Source organism: Chenopodium quinoa, unplaced genomic scaffold (assembly GCF_001683475.1).
Source record: "Chenopodium quinoa cultivar QQ74 unplaced genomic scaffold, ASM168347v1, whole genome shotgun sequence".
Taxonomy (NCBI): Eukaryota; Viridiplantae; Streptophyta; class Magnoliopsida; order Caryophyllales; family Amaranthaceae; genus Chenopodium; species Chenopodium quinoa.
This window is the reverse complement of record NW_018742204.1, coordinates 5,103,506-5,124,281: the sequence shown is the minus strand read 5'-3', so window position 1 is coordinate 5,124,281 and position 20,776 is coordinate 5,103,506. Positions and strand designations below refer to the sequence as shown.

At 35.9% G+C, this 20,776-nt stretch overlaps 1 protein-coding gene across 1 annotated transcript; it reads left to right on the top strand.

Moving 5' to 3' along the window:
* The first annotated feature begins 1,122 nt into the window (after positions 1-1,122).
* On the top strand, positions 1,123-8,616 carry LOC110704717 (probable WRKY transcription factor 35). The gene is made up of 3 exons (XM_021882553.1): positions 1,123-2,303; positions 3,088-3,234; positions 7,662-8,616. The coding sequence occupies exons 1-3, from the start codon at positions 1,624-1,626 to the stop codon at positions 8,278-8,280; spliced, it is 1,446 nt and encodes a 481-aa protein (XP_021738245.1). The 5' UTR covers positions 1,123-1,623; the 3' UTR covers positions 8,281-8,616.
* The last annotated feature ends 12,160 nt before the right edge of the window (positions 8,617-20,776 follow it).

The window sequence follows — 20,776 nt, the reverse complement described above, 5'->3', positions numbered from 1 at the left end:
GGGCACCGTGACACGGTACAGTCCACCGTGGCACGGTGAAGCACACCGTCTCGCGGTGTATAATTTGTCTAAAATTACATCCTGATTCATAAATGCGTGAGAAAAAATGCGGAATAGACATGGCAAAGCACCGTGACACGGTGAAAATTTTCGTGTCACGGTACAAGGCACCGAGCCACGTTGGCATGCACCGTGCCGCGTATGCGTTTTAAAAAGTATGATAGCTTTTGATATGTAGCTCGGAATAAGGCATATAATATATCACTGGAAAGCTTATCAAGTCTACTTTCCAACGCAATTAGAACCAGATCAAAATCATTTGTAGATTTTAAGATATGACTGTTTTAGTGAAAGGGTGACGGTTTTGGGCCGAGTTTAGTATTTTGCTCATATTTTCTTCGTTTTGAATCGAAATTGGGCTTATGATATATCCTATCCAACTAAATAACATTTAGATCAAAATTATGGGCCACAAAATCAGTTTAGCTCGTTTTTTTATGTGAAGACGAAAAGTGGAAAGTAAGTTATGGTTTAGGCAAATGGGATAGGAATTGGGTTGGTTTATGAAATGTATTGGGTTTGAATATGTATTTAAGCACTCTAAATATTAAATACTCAACCCGACCAATAATGGCGGTGAGAGGTTGATCATCATCGAGATTGGTTTTGGGGAGACATTTTTAGGTGTCTAACAGTATGGTCTGTAACTACTAAATAAACAAAAACCGTACGCGTTAAACTTCGGTCTAGATCATTCTCTTAGGGCTTGTTCTTTCAGCTTATTTTCAGTTCAGTTCAGCTCTAATAAGTTCAGTTCATTTCAATCCAGTTCTTAATTTCATTTCTTCTCTCATAAATATTCAATTCTGTTTAGTTTAGTTCTTAATTTCCTTCTCTCATAAAATATTAAGTTCAGTTCAGTTTAATTCAACTCAATTCAATTAATCAGAACAAACTCTTAATCCAAATAATATACAATTAGATTAGATATGTAATTCTCGATCGAGTTTTCAAATCAAGTCAGTTTTCAACAGCTCTAATAGCGAGTCTATAACGCCAAAAAGCAATAAAAAGTTTAAAGAAAAGGGGTAAGCTAGTAAGGAAAAACGTTAGCCGGGAAATGCGGCCATATGCCGCATCTTTAATTACCCGTCACAAGTTTTCCGAAAATGACACAGGTATTATTAAAACGATCTTTTCATATTATCATCTTTGAACTTTGATGATGAGGTTGCATAGGATACAAGAGGGAAGCAGCAACAAATTTAAATATTTATCTTATTGCACAAATTTGACCCAATTTGATGCTTCGTGATAAATCAACCAACTGATAATCTAACCCAATTATTAATTTTTGATTATCTTACTTTTTTTAAAATTCTTTCTCTCTCTAGATCACCCGGTTTGCGTGCACTATTTGAGCTGTTTCTTACCAAAAGTCAGCGCACTTCTCTCTCTCCCCTTTCTCTCTCTACAGTACTTTGCTCTCTTCTTTTTTTTTCTTCTCTTCATTTTTTGTTTTCTACTAATATTATTCCTTCTACTTAACATTAAGCTTATAAGCTTGCTTTAATTTGCTTCATCTTCAGTTTATGTGTGTTAGTAATTCATTTTTGTCGAAATATGGACAACTATTTAGGGGATCTAGCAGATATAGTTCGAGCTAGCGGAGGTAATGGCATAATAGGCAACCACACAACAGCAACCGCAACCACAAGTGATCAATTTGGTTTATCGAACCAAGACTCGTACCAGCTAATAAGGAATAACGATGCCTATTCATTCCCTGCAGACACCCTACTCCGCAACATCGATGCTATATCAACGTCGTCCACTACTTTCCTCGACAACATGGGAGTCGATGACGGGGGTCAAGGTGGAGGGAGGTTAGCTAGTGGTGCGGATGGACTTGTGCAACAAGTTACGGGACCGTCGCAAACACCGGGTATTATCAACAACGGTTTATGTAATATATTCTCTTCTAATAATATGGTTCAGATCTTACCAGATAGTAATAATACTAGTCATAAAGCTATTGATAATAACGGTAATAACTGCAGTAGTAGTAATAATTATAGTGATGGGAAACTTCCCTTCCTACCTGCAGCAGCAGCAGCCTCGCCTAAGGTTGTAAAGTCGGCTGCTGCGGTGGGTTATAGAATCATGTCTAACCAAATGATAAGCATGAATAATGCTAGCTGTAGTAGCAGCCCTAAGGGTGTGTTTGTTGACGGCTCTACAACCACCGCCGATGTACAGCAGTTGCAAATCCCGTCTCCGCGAAATCATGGTATCAAAAGAAGGTTAGATCGATTATTTTGATTTCATTTATTAATTCAAGAAAAATTACTTGTTATTAACATAATATTAATTTGTGTGTACTTATTGCTAGGTTAAATTGTATGTAATTACATAAAAGTAAATTTAATTAAGAAATTCAAGAATTAAGTATGTATTAACTTCATCTTATTTTGACTTTTTCTTTTATTAAGAGAGATAAACACCGTCCTAATTGTAAAAGCTTTTAAAAACGAAGGTAGTATCATCAACTTTACTCCTAATCTACTCCGTATGATTGGGCTTTTTTATTTTTTTCGATGTCTACTAGCTTAGCTACCTATATGCCTCCCCAACTAAAGACCTAAGCTGAAGAACAGTAGAACCTATTTTATTTACAATCATCAAGTGGCATATCATGTAGTCATGTACAGATGTACTAGTGCACTATCAGTTCGGTGTCAGAGATGTAAACATTAACACTGCCAAAATTAGTTATGCACACATTTTTATAAAATTAAATTAAATTAAATTCTGAACACCCCCAAATATAGCCATAATACCAAAAGAGAATTACACAAATTATAATAAAGTCATTATGTCTCAAACTTTAGAATATATTTGTAAGAAAATGGATTAAATTTAGTATGATAATTTTTTTAATGTAACTAATTTTACAAAAATAAACGGTGATTTTAAGTTAAAAAGATTGAAATTAAGCTGACCCATAAATGATAAATGTACTGGACGGAATAAATGATCGAGATAAATAAATACTGATACTCCGTAAACCGTAATATATATGAACAGGAAAATACAAGCTAAGAAAGTGGTGTGTATACCAGCACCAGCAGCACTAGCAGCAAACAGCAGGCAAACAGGAGAAGTGGTACCTTCTGATCTTTGGGCATGGAGAAAATATGGTCAAAAACCCATCAAAGGTTCTCCTTATCCTAGGTAAATTATCTACTTCTTTAATTTGTTAAACATATTTATGTAGAAGCTCAATTTAATTAGTTTCACATGCATTTCCTACTAATACGTACGTAGTATTACATTAAATTTCATCATACTATAATAATTAATCACAATCTTATACAAAGTAGATTTTAGATCATTAATATAAACCAAAATTTGATCTAATTAATATGTACATATATTAAATTTTATGTTACAGAGTAGCAGTATTGAGCAACTTTAATTTAGTTGAATTGGTACGGTTTTTACTTTGTGGTTCTCAATACATGAATATAAACGACGACCCTTAATTATTTGATAGAGTACATACAAACCATTTTTTGGGGGTTACGTACCCTGTAGCATAGGTTCATTGCTATATTAAATCAATTGTTGATATGTTCCATTATTACTGTGTATCTTTAAGTATAGATGTCAAATAAATCTAAAAGGAGACACATACACTTCTTATTTCTCAAAGTTTACGTTAAAATCTAGAATGTGTGCCTTTTGTTTTAGTACTCAACTTTCTTAGTACTCAACTTGGTGATTGAACAAATAATCGTACTTCTTTGTAAATAGAGATATTTAATGGCATTAGAAATATCTTCATTCTTTATTGTAAGACCAATATTTTACTAAATGAGGTAAAAGTGTAAGAACCTACCAATTATAGGTACCATGCTATTAAGCTAAAATATTTATTTGCTATAATCAAGGTTGACTCGTATGTAAGTATTTATTACTCTAAATGATATGTTCCATACGCGAACCAGTCTAATTACTCTAATACAAGTGTATTGTAAATTTTATTTATTTATTTATTTATTTATTTTAATTTTTTTTTTATTTGAGAAAGAAGTGTATTGCTAATTGATGGATAAATAATGTTGAGATATTTGTGTTTTGATTTCGTAAAACTATTGAAGAAAAATGGGAAATTCTATTTGTTGAATTCCAACTTTTAAATATTTTAAGTGGTAAACATTTTTAAATTTTACTATCAATGGTAAACCTAAATTATTAATTCAACTATAACATTAATGATAAATTATAACTAGATATTTAACCAGATTTAGTTAGTTTTTATTTTTACATTTATTTTAGAAATATTTTTTTACAAACCAAAAAATAAAAAAAAAATAAAAAAATCACCAAACCCCTCACCTAGCCACCAGCATCACTGCCGGTGACGTCTGGCCTCCCTACCTCTGGCCGGTGACGCCCCGCACCTTCTTCTCATTTCTCATTTCCCCCACCGCCGCCCACCACCTCTCTTTCCCATTTCCCCAACGACGCGCGCCAAGCCCTAATCGGGAAACGCACCCCCAAACCACCACGAAAACCAACCCTCTTCCCCAACGAACCATCTCCTTAGTAAGCCGACCACTAAAACCCTAAAACCCACCCAAACCACTAGAAAACTGAAACTTATTTCCTGGGTTTGGATTCAAAATCCTAAACGAGTTTGGGTATTTTCTGGTGTTTTGGAGTGGGTTTAAGGGTTTCTAGGTCGGCGAACTAGGGATGGGGTCGACGAGGAGGTACGCACGTTTTCGAGATGGTTTGAGGTGGGGTTGAAGTCAGTAGTAGAGCGGTGAGGGAAATGGGGGTGGTGGGGGTTCGAGATTGGGAGAAAGAGATGAGGTGGGGGATTGAAGGTCGGCGCACAAGCGAAGGTGGAGCTGGGCGCTGACGGGGAGGGGCTACTGGTGGCTAGATTGGGTTTTTTTTGTATTAGGGATGGTGGCCAGGTTTGGTTTTTTTTTAAAAAAAATATTTTTATATAATTTAATTATTAAAAAAAATTAACTATAGTTAAGGATTATTATTAAAACAACACTTATCAATGGTAATCAATACTTTAGGTTCGCCATTAATAATAAAATTTTAAAACATTTACCACTTACAAAATTAAAATGTTGGAGTTCACCAAAGAAAATTTTCCAAGAAAAATTGTAAGAACCTATTCTCTTACCCTTATTGTAGCTGAACTGAAATTACTTTTACAGAAGTAAAATTATTTTTAAAGAAATAAAATTAATTTTACTGAACTATAAATAATTTTACTGATTTTCTATTATATTTTTCTTTAAAATTACTAATTTTACTTTGCTAAAATTATTTTAATTGAATTAAAATTATTTTTAACTGAAATGTATTTATTTTTGTCTAATATACATTTTAAATTGTTAATATCTCTAATTGCATACTAGCATTAATTAATTGTATTATGTGCAACAAAGGAATATTTATGTCTCTCGAATAATACACCTTTGTTGCACATAATAAGAAACGGATGTAGTATAAAAGTTTTATATTATTAAAGTATAGTTTTATATCTCTAATTTCGGGCCTGTTCTCATTGGCTGAACTCAGCTGAACTGAACTGAACTGAATTGAGCTGAACCTGAACTGAAATGAATATTTTATAAGAGAAGGAAATTAGGAGCTGAACTGAACTGAACTGAATTTCAACGTAAGAGAACATGCCCTTCATGTTAGTAATCAAACAAATCATGTTTTTCGTATGTATGTATTGAAAATTTAGAGAATTATCGTAAGTTTTGAAAAGTTTATAAATTTTAAACGGGGAGAACATTTAGGTCAGGTCGGAGCAGAATATTTTTCGTGTATGGAGGAGATACTTAGGGCATATTCTCTTACGTTGAAATTAAGTTCAGTTCAGTTCAGCTCAGTTCAGTTCCGTTCAGCTCAGCTCCTAATTTCCTTCTCTTATAAAATATTTAGTTCGGTTCAGCTCAATTCAGTTCAGTTCAGTTCAGTTCAGTTGAGTTCAGTTAATGAGAACAGGCTCTTAATGCGATGATGATAATTACTACTTATGTTTCATATTATGTTGAACAAATGTCTTTATATGGCCTCCTAAATATGGACAAAGAAATTTAGAGATGAATGTGATGAATAGAGAGAAAAAGGAAAAAAGACAATTTAAAAAGAAAATAGTATTTGTTACTCTTAATATGAAACAGTCGTTTTTAAATATGAAACCAGATATTATATAGAGTATAAATAAAACCACAAGATTTACTATAAGCGCAAAATAAATACACTCCTCTAAAACGTCCAAGCTACACCTTTGCAAAAAGTGCTTTATTTCCCTCCTAAAAGTAGGAATTCACACGTGAAATTTTTGTTCCTAGCTTTTTTTGACGGGCTTTAGTTGAATAATGTTGTCTCTAATTTAGCAAAATTTCTATAGTGCTAAGGGAGCTTTTTTTTTTGTTTTTTTTAGTATCATTACTTTTAAAAAAAAAATTAAAATATGATTCTTCTATAGTTTTTTTTAATGACTCTTCATTTCCTTTTAATACGGAGTAATAACTAACTATTCTCTCCGTTTCATAATGTTAGTCCCATATGGAATTAATCATATAAAATAAAAAAAAAACAAATATATTTGGAATCTAACATTAAAATACAACAGATTTCATAATTAGTTTACCTCATTTAACTTTTTTTTATTTTTCATTAGGAAAGCACAAATGATAATTGCATAATTTAAGGTAAACATTTCCTTAAATAGAGTCATGTCATCAATCCACAATAAATTAATTCCAAAAATAATCAAGTCATAAATGAAATATATTCAATATGGGTAGAACTTTTTGTAACGCCCAAAATAGTATATATGGGACTAACATTATGAAACGGAGGGACTAATAAAAACTGAATAACACACCTTTTTTTTTTTTTTTTTGTGTGTGTGAAACAATAAATCACATGTTCCAATTTGTATTGTAGTTAAATACTAGTTTAGTTCTCGTGCGATGCAGGGTTTTAAAGAAAACACATTATAAGGTTTATTTATAATACTGAGAAATAAAGTTTTATATTCTGTAATTTTTTTGTATACATGGTAAGTAAGTTCTATTGTAAGCATATTACTTATAAATTATATTATAAAAATTAAAAAAATTTGTAATGAACACTTTTGAACATTGAAATATAAATATACCGGTAAAAAAGGACTTGGTAACGACAAAGTATAAAGTTTTTAAAAAAAAAATTTAAAAAAACTAATGACATCATCATAGCAAATTGGCGGAAAAAAAAAAAATTTATGTCAGAGTAACATGTGTACAATTTGAACAAAGGATGATGTCAGCAACATTTTGTTTTAGTAATAGTAACTAGATGAAGCGTACTTAGCATGCGAAGTGATTAACTATTTGATAGGTTGACTTTTAGTACCTTAACTAGTTAGCTAAGTATATATGCATGCTTTAATTAGAAAGACATGAAAGACAAATTAGATGATATAAAATAAATTAAATCCTAAGTTATGGTTATCAACTTACCACCCTTTAAAATTTAACCAATTAAATTACCTAGCAATCAAGTCGTATCTTAACAATATGCATTATTCATTATTTGACATGAATTTCTTGTTGGAATTTTGACAGAGGCTATTATAGATGTAGTAGTTCAAAGGGATGTTCAGCAAGAAAACAAGTAGAACGAAGTCGAACAGATCCCAATATGTTAGTCATAACATATACATCCGAACACAATCATCCTTGGCCAACCCAAAGAAACGCTCTAGCAGGCTCGACTAGGTCATCTCAACCAGCCTCGAAAACCTCTTCCAAGGCATCATCACCACCCTCACAAAAACCAAGCAACAACAAATTTCGTAACATACTCATCAAGGAAGAGAATGAAAATGCTTCAACAACCACCGCGACAACTTTGTCTACGGTCAAAGAAGAGGAGACCAAACTCTACGATGACCGGCTAGATAGTAACAAGGTGGACGAAATAATTGAAAGTTATCGTCCACTTATCTTGCCCGAGCCAAAGACTAGTAATGGCCGTGACCAACAAAGTGATCAAGATTTTTTCGCCGATTTAGTTGAGTTCGAGAGTGATGATCCTCTAGAGATATTTGGTACTCAAGGGTGCAAAGGGTTTGATTCTTTTAGTGGTCTATTTGATTGGGCAACAAACAACAACACACCTACAAATGAAGAAAATAATGATCATACAACATTATCTTTGGACCAAGAAAAGTTTAAGAGGTGATGTTTGATGATACTATTTTGATGAATTAATATATAATCATATATACAATTTTTTATATTTGAAGTATCATCATGCACATTTGGTTCAATAGAATTTGTATATCAACTAATGGTGGCTATAATATAAGCTAGAGAAATAAAGATGATTTTAGGATTATTCGTTCATTTGAATGAATAAGATGGGCCTTTTATACAATTGGTGCCATAGTTGACCATTTTTTATGTAAAGTGGTGAAATTGTCATGGTCTCCAACAGTTTTATACAACCACTTACGTACGATAATTTTGTATATAGAATATATGTATATGTGTATGATGTTTTTTAATCTTAATAACTGGTTAGCATATATTGCATTTATTCTTTCAAAAATTGATAAATAACTCCATCGGTAAAACTTAAGCATCTTTAATAAAATATGCCATATATATACATATATATATATATATATAACCAATAGTAACTACCAATCAAAACACAACAAACCCAAACCAAAAGAAAATCAAGAGGACCAAAACAAAATTCTACGCTCACACGCCCGCCTAGCAAGCTAATGGGCTGGCCGAACCCAATCCCGAGGCGCTTTGGAGATTCTGCAAACGGTGAGAATTGAAGGTCGAGAAGACGATGGACATCACTCAATAATTATAAACATGGAACATCTGTCAGCCGACCATCCTGAAGGAGCGAAGCCATAAGAGCACTATCCGTGTTAGCCCATAAGAAACATAAAAAAGAACGAAGCTCCCTCCAATGCTTAAGCTGACCAAACCCTGAAACCAAATCAGGGAACCATAACTCAAAAGGTTATGCCGACCAGGAAAATCTGTCCCAAAACGGAAACCTATAAGTGTACAGATGCTGAGTAAACGAGCAATCCCAAAAGAGATGAGAAGTCGATTTAGAAGCTTCTCTAAAAAAAACGGAACTGACCAAAACTCCCCTCTGACTCAAAGAAGCTTAGAGTGGTAAAGCGTCATGAAGAATCTTCCAACTAAAGATCTTAAGTTTCTAAAGAATAGGCATTCCCCAAAACTTCTTCCACCAAGTATCTGAAGTAGGCTGACTAACAATATTCTCCACTGAGAAACGAACGAGAAAAGAGTAAGCAGTCTTAGAGGAAAAGTTACCATCCCACATAAATTTCCAGTACACAAAATCATCCATGAGCTGCTGAGGACGTTCCACGGACAAAATGCGAGACGTCGTGGGAGGGTCAAAAAACTTATGAACCAATGAATTTCCCACACGTAAGAAGTGGATTAATGATAAAAGACACATGAGCCAGGACATCTGACCCACCAACATCAAACTTAAATCGAACAGAGCCCCCCGAGGCCCAAATATCTTCTAAGATTCGCACTTTAGAACCTGTACCGACTTTCCACGCGATACCTTAATTAACTATCGTATGCATCCCCAAAGCCAACCCCTTACCCCCCCCCCCCCCAAGGTTTACAACCATTCCAGGAAGGAGGCAACGACAAGAGGGGGGATATTTAGCCGATAAAAGCTGGAAAACAAGAAGTTGAGGATGTTGTCAAAGGCGCCAACTTTGACAAGCTAACAATGCAAAATTGAAATGCTCAACACTACAAAGCCCCAAGCCTCTCATCCCCTTAGGGAGATGCAACAAAGACTCTGAGCAAAAAGCCATCCCCCGCGATGGTTCAGAAGACTTCCACCATAATTGGGCCAACATGCCGTCAATGGTACGACAAATTGAGGTTGGAACTTTAAAAGTCGATAAAATATGATTAAAAGAAGCTACCAACATTGAATAAATGACGACAAACTTAGCCGATGTAGACAGATGAATTGATCCCAAGTCTGCAAGATGGTGAGAAACTTTATCCACCATAAACTAAAAACTCAGTGACCATGTGTCGCCCTAAGTCGACCGGCAAACCCGGATAAGAACCAAAAGACTCCTAACTTCGTAACTTCTAGCACCCGGCGAAATACTCACGATAGTTAGAGGGAGTATTTGGACTATACTTGACAAACGACTTCTCTAAATTAATCATTTCGCCTAACATATTACAGAAATCAAACAAAATGATAAGCACTCGATCGCAAGCTTCTAGAGAAACCTGAAAGAACAACAATGAGTCATCTGCAAAGAATAGATGATAAATGGATGGAGCTCCTCTAGAAATATGAATGCCTTAGAACATAGACTGAGCTTCTGCTCTACGAAGCATAGTAGAAAGAACCTCCATACAAAGGACAAACAAGTAGGAAGAAATAGGATCCCCTGATGTAGATCACAATGAGGATGGAAAGGTTACGAGGGATCACCATTGACTAAGACCTGGTAGGAGACTGTTGACAAAACATTGGCGAATGATATGAATCCAGTATGTAGGAAACCAAATGTCTGTAACACTTTAAACAAAAAATCCCATCCAACTCTATCATAAGCTTTGTTCATATCCAACTTCAAATCAGCATAAAAATGCTTACGAGCTATAGAAGCATTCATGAAGGAAAGAACCTCATGGGCCATCAAAGCATTATCTAATAGTAATCTACCTAGAACGAAGGCATTCTGAAAACCTGAAATCAAGGATGGGAGAACAAGCCGAAGACGACTGGTGAGACATTTAGTAAGGCACTTATAAAGCACGTTGCACAATCATATAGGGAGAAATTGTGACACCATCTTCGGACATTCAATCTTAGGAAGCAAAACAAGGAAAGTGTGATTCCATTCCTTGAGCATATGACCACGGGCAAATAAATATTGAACCGCTAAAACAAAAAAATAGCCAACCTCCAACCAAAAAGTCTTAAAGAAGGCCGATGGAAACCCGTTCGGACCAGGAGCTTTATTGTCGTCATAACTAAACATAGCTTGCTTTATCTCTAACTAAGAAAAGGGGACTTAAAGCTGTTGTTGTTGCTCCGAAAAAATACAAGGGAGATCAAGTACATCCCACCAAGGAGAATCAAGGCCCACCGAAGACGAATCACCTGTGTAGAGGTCCTGATAAAAGGATAGAATCAAAGACCGGATTCCCTCAGGTTCAGAAACCCAAAACCCATCGTCAGTTATGAGACTGTGAATCATATTGCGACGATGCACCGACGAGAACAACAAGCGAGAATGAGTATAACCAATGGCGTCCCATTTAACCTTTGCTCGCTGACGCCAATAGAGAAAAGCGGCCTGAGCTTCTGCAATTTTTCCTCCCTGGTAGTAAGAAAAAGAAATCTTGACCGGGAAAATTTAATTTGAGGCAAACTAATCGACTACTATAGCTAGACTTTTTCAATTGACGCCCCAAGCTTTCTGGTGCGAAATGCACCAATTTTTCATGAAGTCCCTAATTACCAAGAGACGTCTGGATAAGGAAAACATGGGAGCCTCAGCAAAATATTGTTCCATAGTTGCCCGGATAAAAAGAAGAACATCCTGAGCCTTTAAACACCAAATTTCTATCTTGTAGGGCTTTGCACCCAATGTTCCCGAAGAAGAATCAGATAAAATAATAGTTGCATGATCCGACTGGAGTATAGGATGATGAACAACTTTATCATGAGGGTGTTCCTCACTCCAAGAACGAGTAGCATAAGCTTTATATAGACGTTCAAAAATAAAATCTGAATCTAGTCTATTATTAGTCCAAGTAAAGCGTGGCCCGGTAAAACGAATATCCACCAAATCCACCTCTAACCCCCAATTAAGGAAATATAGTCTCCCTGGGATCAAATCCCGACTCCCAATTTTATCTAACACATATTCTACTTGATTGAAATATACCAACCTTATATATATATATAACACCCTACAAGTAACCTCAGAATATAAGTAACATCCTACAAGTAAACCCCCGTCGCACCATGTGGCCAGCCACAAAAAGGTGTTACTTGTATTTGGGGTTACTTGTAGGGTGTTACTGATTTTGGTTAGGGGTTATTTGTAATGTGTTACTTTTTTGGTATGGGAATTTGGTCTGAGTTACTTGTAGGGGTTACTTTTAATACAAGTAACACCTCAAGTAACCTAAAATATAAGTAACACCTACAAGTAATCTCTGACAAAAACCAGTAACACCGTAAAAGTAACCCCTGCCGCACTATATGTGTGGCCTACCGTACTGAAAAACCTCTGATATATATACTCACTTTGTGGGGCCCACTTATATTAAATAAAATCCATATTTCTTATCTCTCTCGTCGTTCAAACTAGGGCTGAGCAAAACTACCCGAAAAACCGAAAACCCGTTCCGTTACCGTTCCAAAAATTAGGGTACCCGATCCGATAATCATAACGGTTCGGGTACCCATTCCGATAATTTGTTATCGGGTATGGTTTTTGGGTATCATTTTAAAATTAACGGTTTCCCGTTCCGTTCCGATAAGCAATTATTTTGTTTTTTTTCCTACTTAAATCTATCTTTTCAATATTTAAACTCTTACATTACTTCGTAATCGCTATATAATATCAATAATTTGTAATGTTATTAATAATTTGGTCAAGATCATGTGGTATTGTTGTTAATTAGTGTTAAAAAATTTCATAATAACTATTTTTTTAAGTTTTATTATCACTATTGGATACTTTATTGGGTACCCGATAACCGTTCCGAAAATCCGAATACCCGAACTTATCGGTTCGGGTTATGGATATCACTTTTAGTGATATTGGTTATCGGGTACCCGAACCATTAGTACTAATGATACGAGTACCCGTCCCATGCTCACCCCTACTTCAAACCAAAAATATTCACATAAATAGGTTTTTTTTTCACTTTTAATTAATTTGTGTAATTACATCGTTACAGTAACTAGGTAAGACGAAGAAAAACAGGAAGTAAAAAGAGATGTCATACAGCTATGGATAAATTTGAAATACGTAATACCACTTTTATCAAGTTTAAAATTCTAATTAACAGTTGCAAAACCCAACTACCCACAAATTAAAGATAAAGAATATAAGAAACAATTATGGAAGCAATGAGTTGACTTCTTTAAGTATATCTTAATTACTATGACAAAAACTAACTTCAGTTGGCAACCAATTAAAAACTAAGAAAATAAAAGATTAAGCCATTGAATGATACGCATCAAATAAAATAAAATTAGCAAGTGAATAAAAAAAATAGAAAAACCCCACCACTCAATCAGTTGGAAGCCCAAGAGATTCCTTTATGGAAGTCATTGAAAGATGGGACAGAAAGCGGAGAAACAGAAGGCTTCTACAGTTTAAATAAGTAATTATTGTCAGAATGTACAGTTTTGATGCGACATCATCACTGGATTTACTGTTGCTTCATTTCGTATATCATACAGTACATGCAATGCACGATGGAGGTATAGTTTCCACAGTTTCTCGGTCGACTCTCTAGGATAATTATGTGCAAACTCGGACTTGTTTGATTATCATAGGCTCAATTTTAGTACAAGTAGTAGAGCATTTAAGGGTCTGTTCTTATTGATTGAAATGAGTTGAACTGAACTAAAATAAACTGAACTTATTAGGTTGAACTAAATTGATTAGAGTTTAACTAAACTGAACTGAATATTTTATAAGAGAAGGAAATTAGGAACTGAGTTGAACTGAACTGAAATGAATTGAACTGAAATGAACTGAACTGAACTGAACTTATTAGAGCTGAACTGAACTTATTAGAACTGAACTGAACTGAACTTATTAGAGATGAGCTGAACTGAAAATAATCATATAAAATAGGCCATAAAGATTTGTTGTTCCTTAAAAATATTTACTCACTCCGTTTCATAATAATCGCAACACTTTTTTTTAACAACTGTTTCATAATAATTGCAATACTTATTTATAAAATAAGGATTCACTTTTATTTAATTAGTTATATCTCTTACTAGTTTTACTTTTACAAATCTAATATCATATCATCATAATATAACATAATGGTGAAAGTAATTTGGGTTAAAACCGAAAACTGAAATATTTCGGTTTGGATTTTGGTTTAGGGCTTCCAATAACCAAAAATCGAAAATCCAAACCGAAGTTTATTAAGCCCAAATATCCTAGCCCATTTCCCCTACATATGTATACCAAAACCCAAAATTACTTCCCCTCTTTTCCCAATTTCCCTTTCACTTTTCTGTGGCACCTTCCTCACCAAAACCCAAATCCTCCAAATTTTCCCCCTTTTCTCCCTCACCACCTTACTCAATCCGGCCACCACCTTGTTCAGTGTTTGTACTCCCTCAGATCAATCACTACCACGTTACCATTTCACTCTTCCGCGACGACCCTAATCTTCTAAATTCCCCCCTTTTCTTTCCTCCCTCACCATCTCCGTCACTCATCACCAGTTAAGGTTTGTCACCACCACCGCCTGTGATGATTTGAAGCCTTGATTTGATGAAGAGATATGCACAGATGCACTATTTACTCTTAGATTTGAATTATTTTCAAATTTAGTGTTAGTTATTTGAGGAATTATTTAAGTTTAGTATGTATATAATAATTAAAAGAAGCTTAAAGTACGTACCTCAAGGATACGACCATGCCATGTAAGGGAGATCCGAGGCACCTCAGTAGCTGCCGTGGAGTCCATCACCCGGGTCGCCTTGCCCATAGTTGTAAGCATACGGGCATTCGACACCTCCGCCCAACTTAGGTTACCTACTTGCCCCAAATCACTAAGGCGAATAAGTAACCCAATAGCGAAATGTTCTCCTCGATCACTCAAGATAGTAACGGAAAGAACGTGAGAAATGTATATCCGAGCCAGCTGCTCAGGTGTACACTGCCGATCAAGCTCGTCAGCCGACAACTCGTCGGCAAGAACCGAGTACGGACAAGACTGCGCGTACACGTGAAGGGCCGCCGCGAGACGGTCCACCACAAGGTCTCACAGTCTCTCGTCTGACCCCTTAACGATATCTAGGGCTACGGGCTCGCCTCCAAAAGGAAAACCCATAATCATAGAGAAATCGAAAGGGGTAACCATCATCTCTCCCCATGGAAAGTGGAAAGTGTTGGTGGAATCCCACCAAAACTCCAGCAATCCACGGAGGAAAGCTGACGACGCAGGCTGACTCGATAAATCTCGAAGAGCCGCTAGCTGGGGGCTGATCCCCGAAAGCTCCACAATCTCCTTTGCCACCTCGGGAAAACTCGCAGAACGGGCTCGCAGTTCACCAGAGCCGTATAGACGCATGCTAGGCTCACTCTAAAAATAAAAAATATGAAAAATAAAAAGAAACGGTTATGGTTTGAAAAGGAGAAAAAAAAAACAAAAAAAAAGAGAGAAAAACGAAGGCGCAATGAACTCACGATGCCGCGCCACCCTTTGATCAAGACATGATGGTTTGGGTCCCACTTAAGGACCCTAGGGTCCCAGTTGGGAGGAGCCTCCCCAACTAAATCCTCCTGGCGACGTCGTTCGGCTGTGACGCGTCGCTCCTGAATTTCCTCTCGAGGATGGGTTACCCTCTTTCGAGGGCGGACCGCCTCATCATGACCCTCTAGAATCTCCTCATCAACGACGAATGGAGGCAAGTCCATGCTATGATGGATAAAGTTTATTAATTAGTTTATTTTCCTTCCTAAACTAAGCTAATATACGTATTATAGACCCATTTTGGCAGCATAATGGTTGCCGATAGGGCAAAACACGAAATTCGAATGCCACCCATACTTAGGGGCTACGATGCCTAGAGTTAAACTCAATAAATGGGGGCTTCTAACACCCACCAATGCCATCCTATACCAGTTTCAACTAAGCATTCAAGGGATTGTATTTCAAAATCTCAAAGAATCAACTACTCCTAGACGAATAACAGTAATACAAACAAGATTGTCGTTTACCAAAAAATTTTGAGGTTTAAACATGGCAAAAAACAAGTTAAGAGTATGCTTCACGCCATTTTTCAAAATTTAAAAATTCGCAAAATGTGAATTATGAAAGTAATACTAGTTCCATTACTATAATCTACTTCATAATAAGAAAATGTAATCAAAATGAGCAAGAAAAAGCAATAGATTCGAGCAAAATTCGAAGAAAAAGAGCAAGAACAAACTTAAACAAAGAAATGCTCATATAAGGTTCAATATTTAACCATTTTTCATGAAATTTGTTGCAAAACACTCCTTAAACATAGCATAACAACATAGAACAAACAATTTCAAGAATAAAGGACCAAATCAAAAACCTTCAAATTCAAAATTTGGGGTTTAATGATTCGAAAATCGTCCCAATTAAGCCAAAATCAAACGAAATTTTAACAAAAGACTTACATTGCATTATTGAAAATATGAATAAGGGACGAGATCTACTTCCTTTAGCTTCAAAAAACAAGAAAATCCGAGTTCTATAGAAAGAGAAAGAGGCGAAAATCGTGAAGGAAGGAGAGAGAAAGAGAGCAAAATGAAGAATCGCGCTCTGCGATTTTCTTTTTGTTGAACTAAGTGTCGCGCGCAACTGAATCACTTGCGCATGACAGACCAGCGCAACTCAAAATGATGCGTGCGCCTGGCAGCGCGACCTACTGTGTTGCGCGTATATACTGGTAACTAAATGACCGGTATCCTGATTTTGATTCGTTTGATCATTTTCCAACGGTTTTTGCTCATTATTAGACGTAATGGCGCGTAAATTATCAAAATCTGTTAAATTTCTTTGCATTTTGTAGTTTGTTTTCTTCTCTGTTAGTTTTTTGCATCATTCTTGCATGCACACCGTGCTTTGTGCCTTCCCTAAGCATACGTTTTGAACGTTTTTCGTAAGAGTGTCTTAAGACGTTCCGTGGTGGTGCTTTACGTAAAAGCACCCATAGATAGGCTTGTCATTTTACTGTACTGACATTACAAATGTCCGACTTTTCTTCTTTTTTCATGTCCAAAGCAAAAAGGAAGGCGTTGTCATGCAGCGTAAAAATGCAAAAGGCGTATCGTACGACGCAAAATTGTACGGTGTAGGTGTTGCGTAAAATTTCACTTCAGCCCAAAGAGATCTACCTCTCAGAACTTAAAGGTAGAGGATTACTTTAGGCGTTAGCTCACGTGTCGACAGGAGCGTTGAACCATCAGGAACATACACTTCTTGATTAGAAGCAAATACAATAGTTAGTGAGCTTACTAGCTTACCGGACAGTTATGGTGTCCGTCCACCCCCTGTATAAAGAAGCGACGAGACGATGGTTGCGCCTATGTAGTCACGTGCCCCTAGTTCTGAGACACGTGTACTCATCTTGTGGACAAAACTATTGAGAGAGTTGTTGACTTTCTTCCCTTTCACTAGATTTGGATATGTGCCTCCAGTCCTGAAACATGTATTTCTATCTTGTGGACATCCAGCTCGAATACCGAACCATTTTGGCTTGAATGCCGAAAACACCTTTTTCATCTTTTTACTTTGTTAAAGTCAGGCTAAAGTTTCAATGACATATCGAGGGACTTTAGACCAACGATGACACGATTGAGAGGAAATCATCCCCTTTTAGTCTTTTTTAAAACTGATCTCTTATCATGACTTGACATCACCCAGAACACCTTTACTTGTAAAAGCATTCTACAATTGCAAAGGTTCAATCTAGATTCTTTAGCGCGTTAAGACTAGGAAAAACTTTTTCTAGCCTTAATAGCTACTTGTTTCGAACACTTAGCCAACCAAGGATCATTTCCACATCCTTAACATTTCTGAAAGATTCTCTACTCTTTGAGAACTTCGCAAAATGAGTCTCGGATTTATTACCTTGATTACTTTGATCATCGTCTATTCTAGACTCGATCAAAGTGGGGGATAACTGTAGACATATACTTTTGGCCTCCTGTCCCGACAGGAAGTGCAATGACGATAAATAAAACCATTTTCGTGTTGGATTGAAGTGGAGAATGCTTATGGATAACTGGTTAAGCCACAAAACACAAAAAACTAGCCCAAACTAAAGAACAAAGCTAAACAAGGTCCAATTAACTAAATCCAATAAATATTAGGCTTAAGCCCCATGCTTAAAACTCAATAATGACGGATTTAGGAGCACCTAGGTTAAATTTTAATGTTGCCGCAGGAAAATCCGCGCGCATCTCAATCAGTCGCGAGGGGCAGGCACGCGCAACTAATTCAGTTGCGCGCGACACTCAGCGCAACCCCTAGAGATGCGCTCACGGAAGATTTGGAATTTTACGAAAATATAGAATCAAATCTTACCATAATGCCGCGCGTAAGACACCCAGTTGCGCTGCGCATAGCAGCGTAACCCAATCACTTGCGCTTGGATGCCGCGCGCAACTAATCCTGTTGCGCGTGATACCTGTTGTGGTAGAATGCCCAAAACCCTAATCCTACCCGTTCCCTATAAATAGAGGCTTAATCCGAGGCTTAAACACACAGAAAAATAACCTAAAACTCTGGCAGAATACTTGTGAACTTGTGCTACCTAACCCCTGTTGTCCTAAACACTCAGCCCTTGATATTTTGTTATTACGGTGGAGGTTCCCAAACAAGAAGGTGTCCATAAGTGTTCTAAACGGAGATCTAGCAAAGAGAAGTGGTAAATTCCTGAGCACTTAGATAAATCATATTTATTTTCTTGTTTAAGAGAACTTTAACTAATTAATTAGTGTTGTTTGATCACCTTAAAAGGAATAATTATTAATTAATTCCGCGTAGTATCTTGCGTTAAATAAAGATTATAATTTGATAATTAATTGTTGGTTGATCACTTAAGCCAAGGCGAATATTGTTTATTTTCTTATTCTTTTCACGATATTGATTAAATAAAGAATAATGTAATTCCTACGTGAATTAACGTGTGTAAATAAAATCAACTAACTTAGTTTTAGGTACCGCGTTGCATATATTGTTTGGTGATGAAATTGTAAAAAAGGAAGAGCTAGTAGAGGCCGCACTAGGTCTAGGATAGCGATTTCCCCTAAAGGGAACTTTATATTAGTACCCTCGTTCCCGAACTCATTTCTGGTTTATGTAGACCAATTTGGGCATGGGTAAACTTACGATTCGTGCAAATAATCCATGAACTCCACATGGAAGAAAGGTATGAACGAGGTCTATGAGTTTTCCTAAAACTCATTGGCGACTCCTACTTGTTTCTTATAAAAAAGTGTAATGATAGAATCAATTCTAATTAAAGGTCCCCCAAACAATCAGGAATTCAAATCCTACTACACCTTAACAAGTGTAAAGTCCTGGGCTTTTAAATGGCCATGGGAATCTAAGGAAGGACCCCCTTAAGATGGGATCACCCTCCTTACAGTGTGGAACTACTAAGCTACCAATTACCACATGTCCAATTCAAAAGATGGTTGAATTTCATGTCATGGGCATTAAAACTACATTTAACCTTCTTCTTGGACATCCTTGGATACATGAGCTTTGTGCAATACCATCCTCATTTCATCAAATGATTAGGTTGAACTATCAAGGTCTTCCTATGACTACACATGTTTCTCCTCTCAAAATAGCAATAAATGATCAATCGCTTCTAGAAATAAACCATGATAATGATGAAGAGGACATGTGGGGATTTGCAGCGAAGGCAATTTACACACTAGAAATGGAGGAAATCCTTAAAGAACCATTCAAGCTTTATCCATATTCCACCCTAAAAGTAAACAACATCTTATTTAAGAGTAGTTACTTTCCTGGGATACCTTTAGGAATAGGAATAAAGAAATCTCTCTTACTTCCTATCCCAAAGAAATGTTTTTCTTTTGGATTGGGATATAAACCAACCAAAGAAGAACTAGAGTCTCACGATGCCAAGATAAAAGCACGTAGAGAAAATAGTAAAAAAAGGGATAATCACTTTACTCTCATCCTACAATCAAACCCTTAATGGACAATTCATTAGGGAGGGAGAGGATTACATGTAACACCCTAGAAATTCCTTTCTTTTAAAATACCTATTTTGCGCAATTTAAAACTTTAAATAGGAACATCTAAGACATTACTGTCATCGTGAAAACTGCTAAGGAAACTATTAATGACACACAGCGGAAGACTCTCTTTTAAAATATTTTAATACAACTCAACTTAAAAAGTCAACTCACGAAAGTAAAGTCAAACAAAAGTAAAGAAAAGTCAAACCTACAACTTGGAACCATTGTAGGCTCTTAACCAAATCAATTCAACTTAAAACCTTTACGTTAGTCTCGCAATAGCAATAAAATAAAATAAATAAAAGCAATAACACATCATATGCTTATGGAAACTAGCATGATTCGCTCTTCACTCATCCCATCATGAATATGCTTCATCACCTTAAAAGCTTCTCTCTACTTGTTTCCACTACTCTCTATTAAAAATGGGTCATCATAGGGTCAAGGTAAAGATAAGGCCAACAAACACACAAATCACACAATCAGCAAAGCTGAGTACATAAGCATATTTAAACACACTAACATGCATTTACCTAACAACATACAACTTACCTTGTTGCATATGTTTTTCAAGCAAACAACATACAAAAAAACTTCTCAACTAAGTAACTAAATAATTTATTTATTTTTGATTACGCATCGAATGGGTTTCGCTCCTAA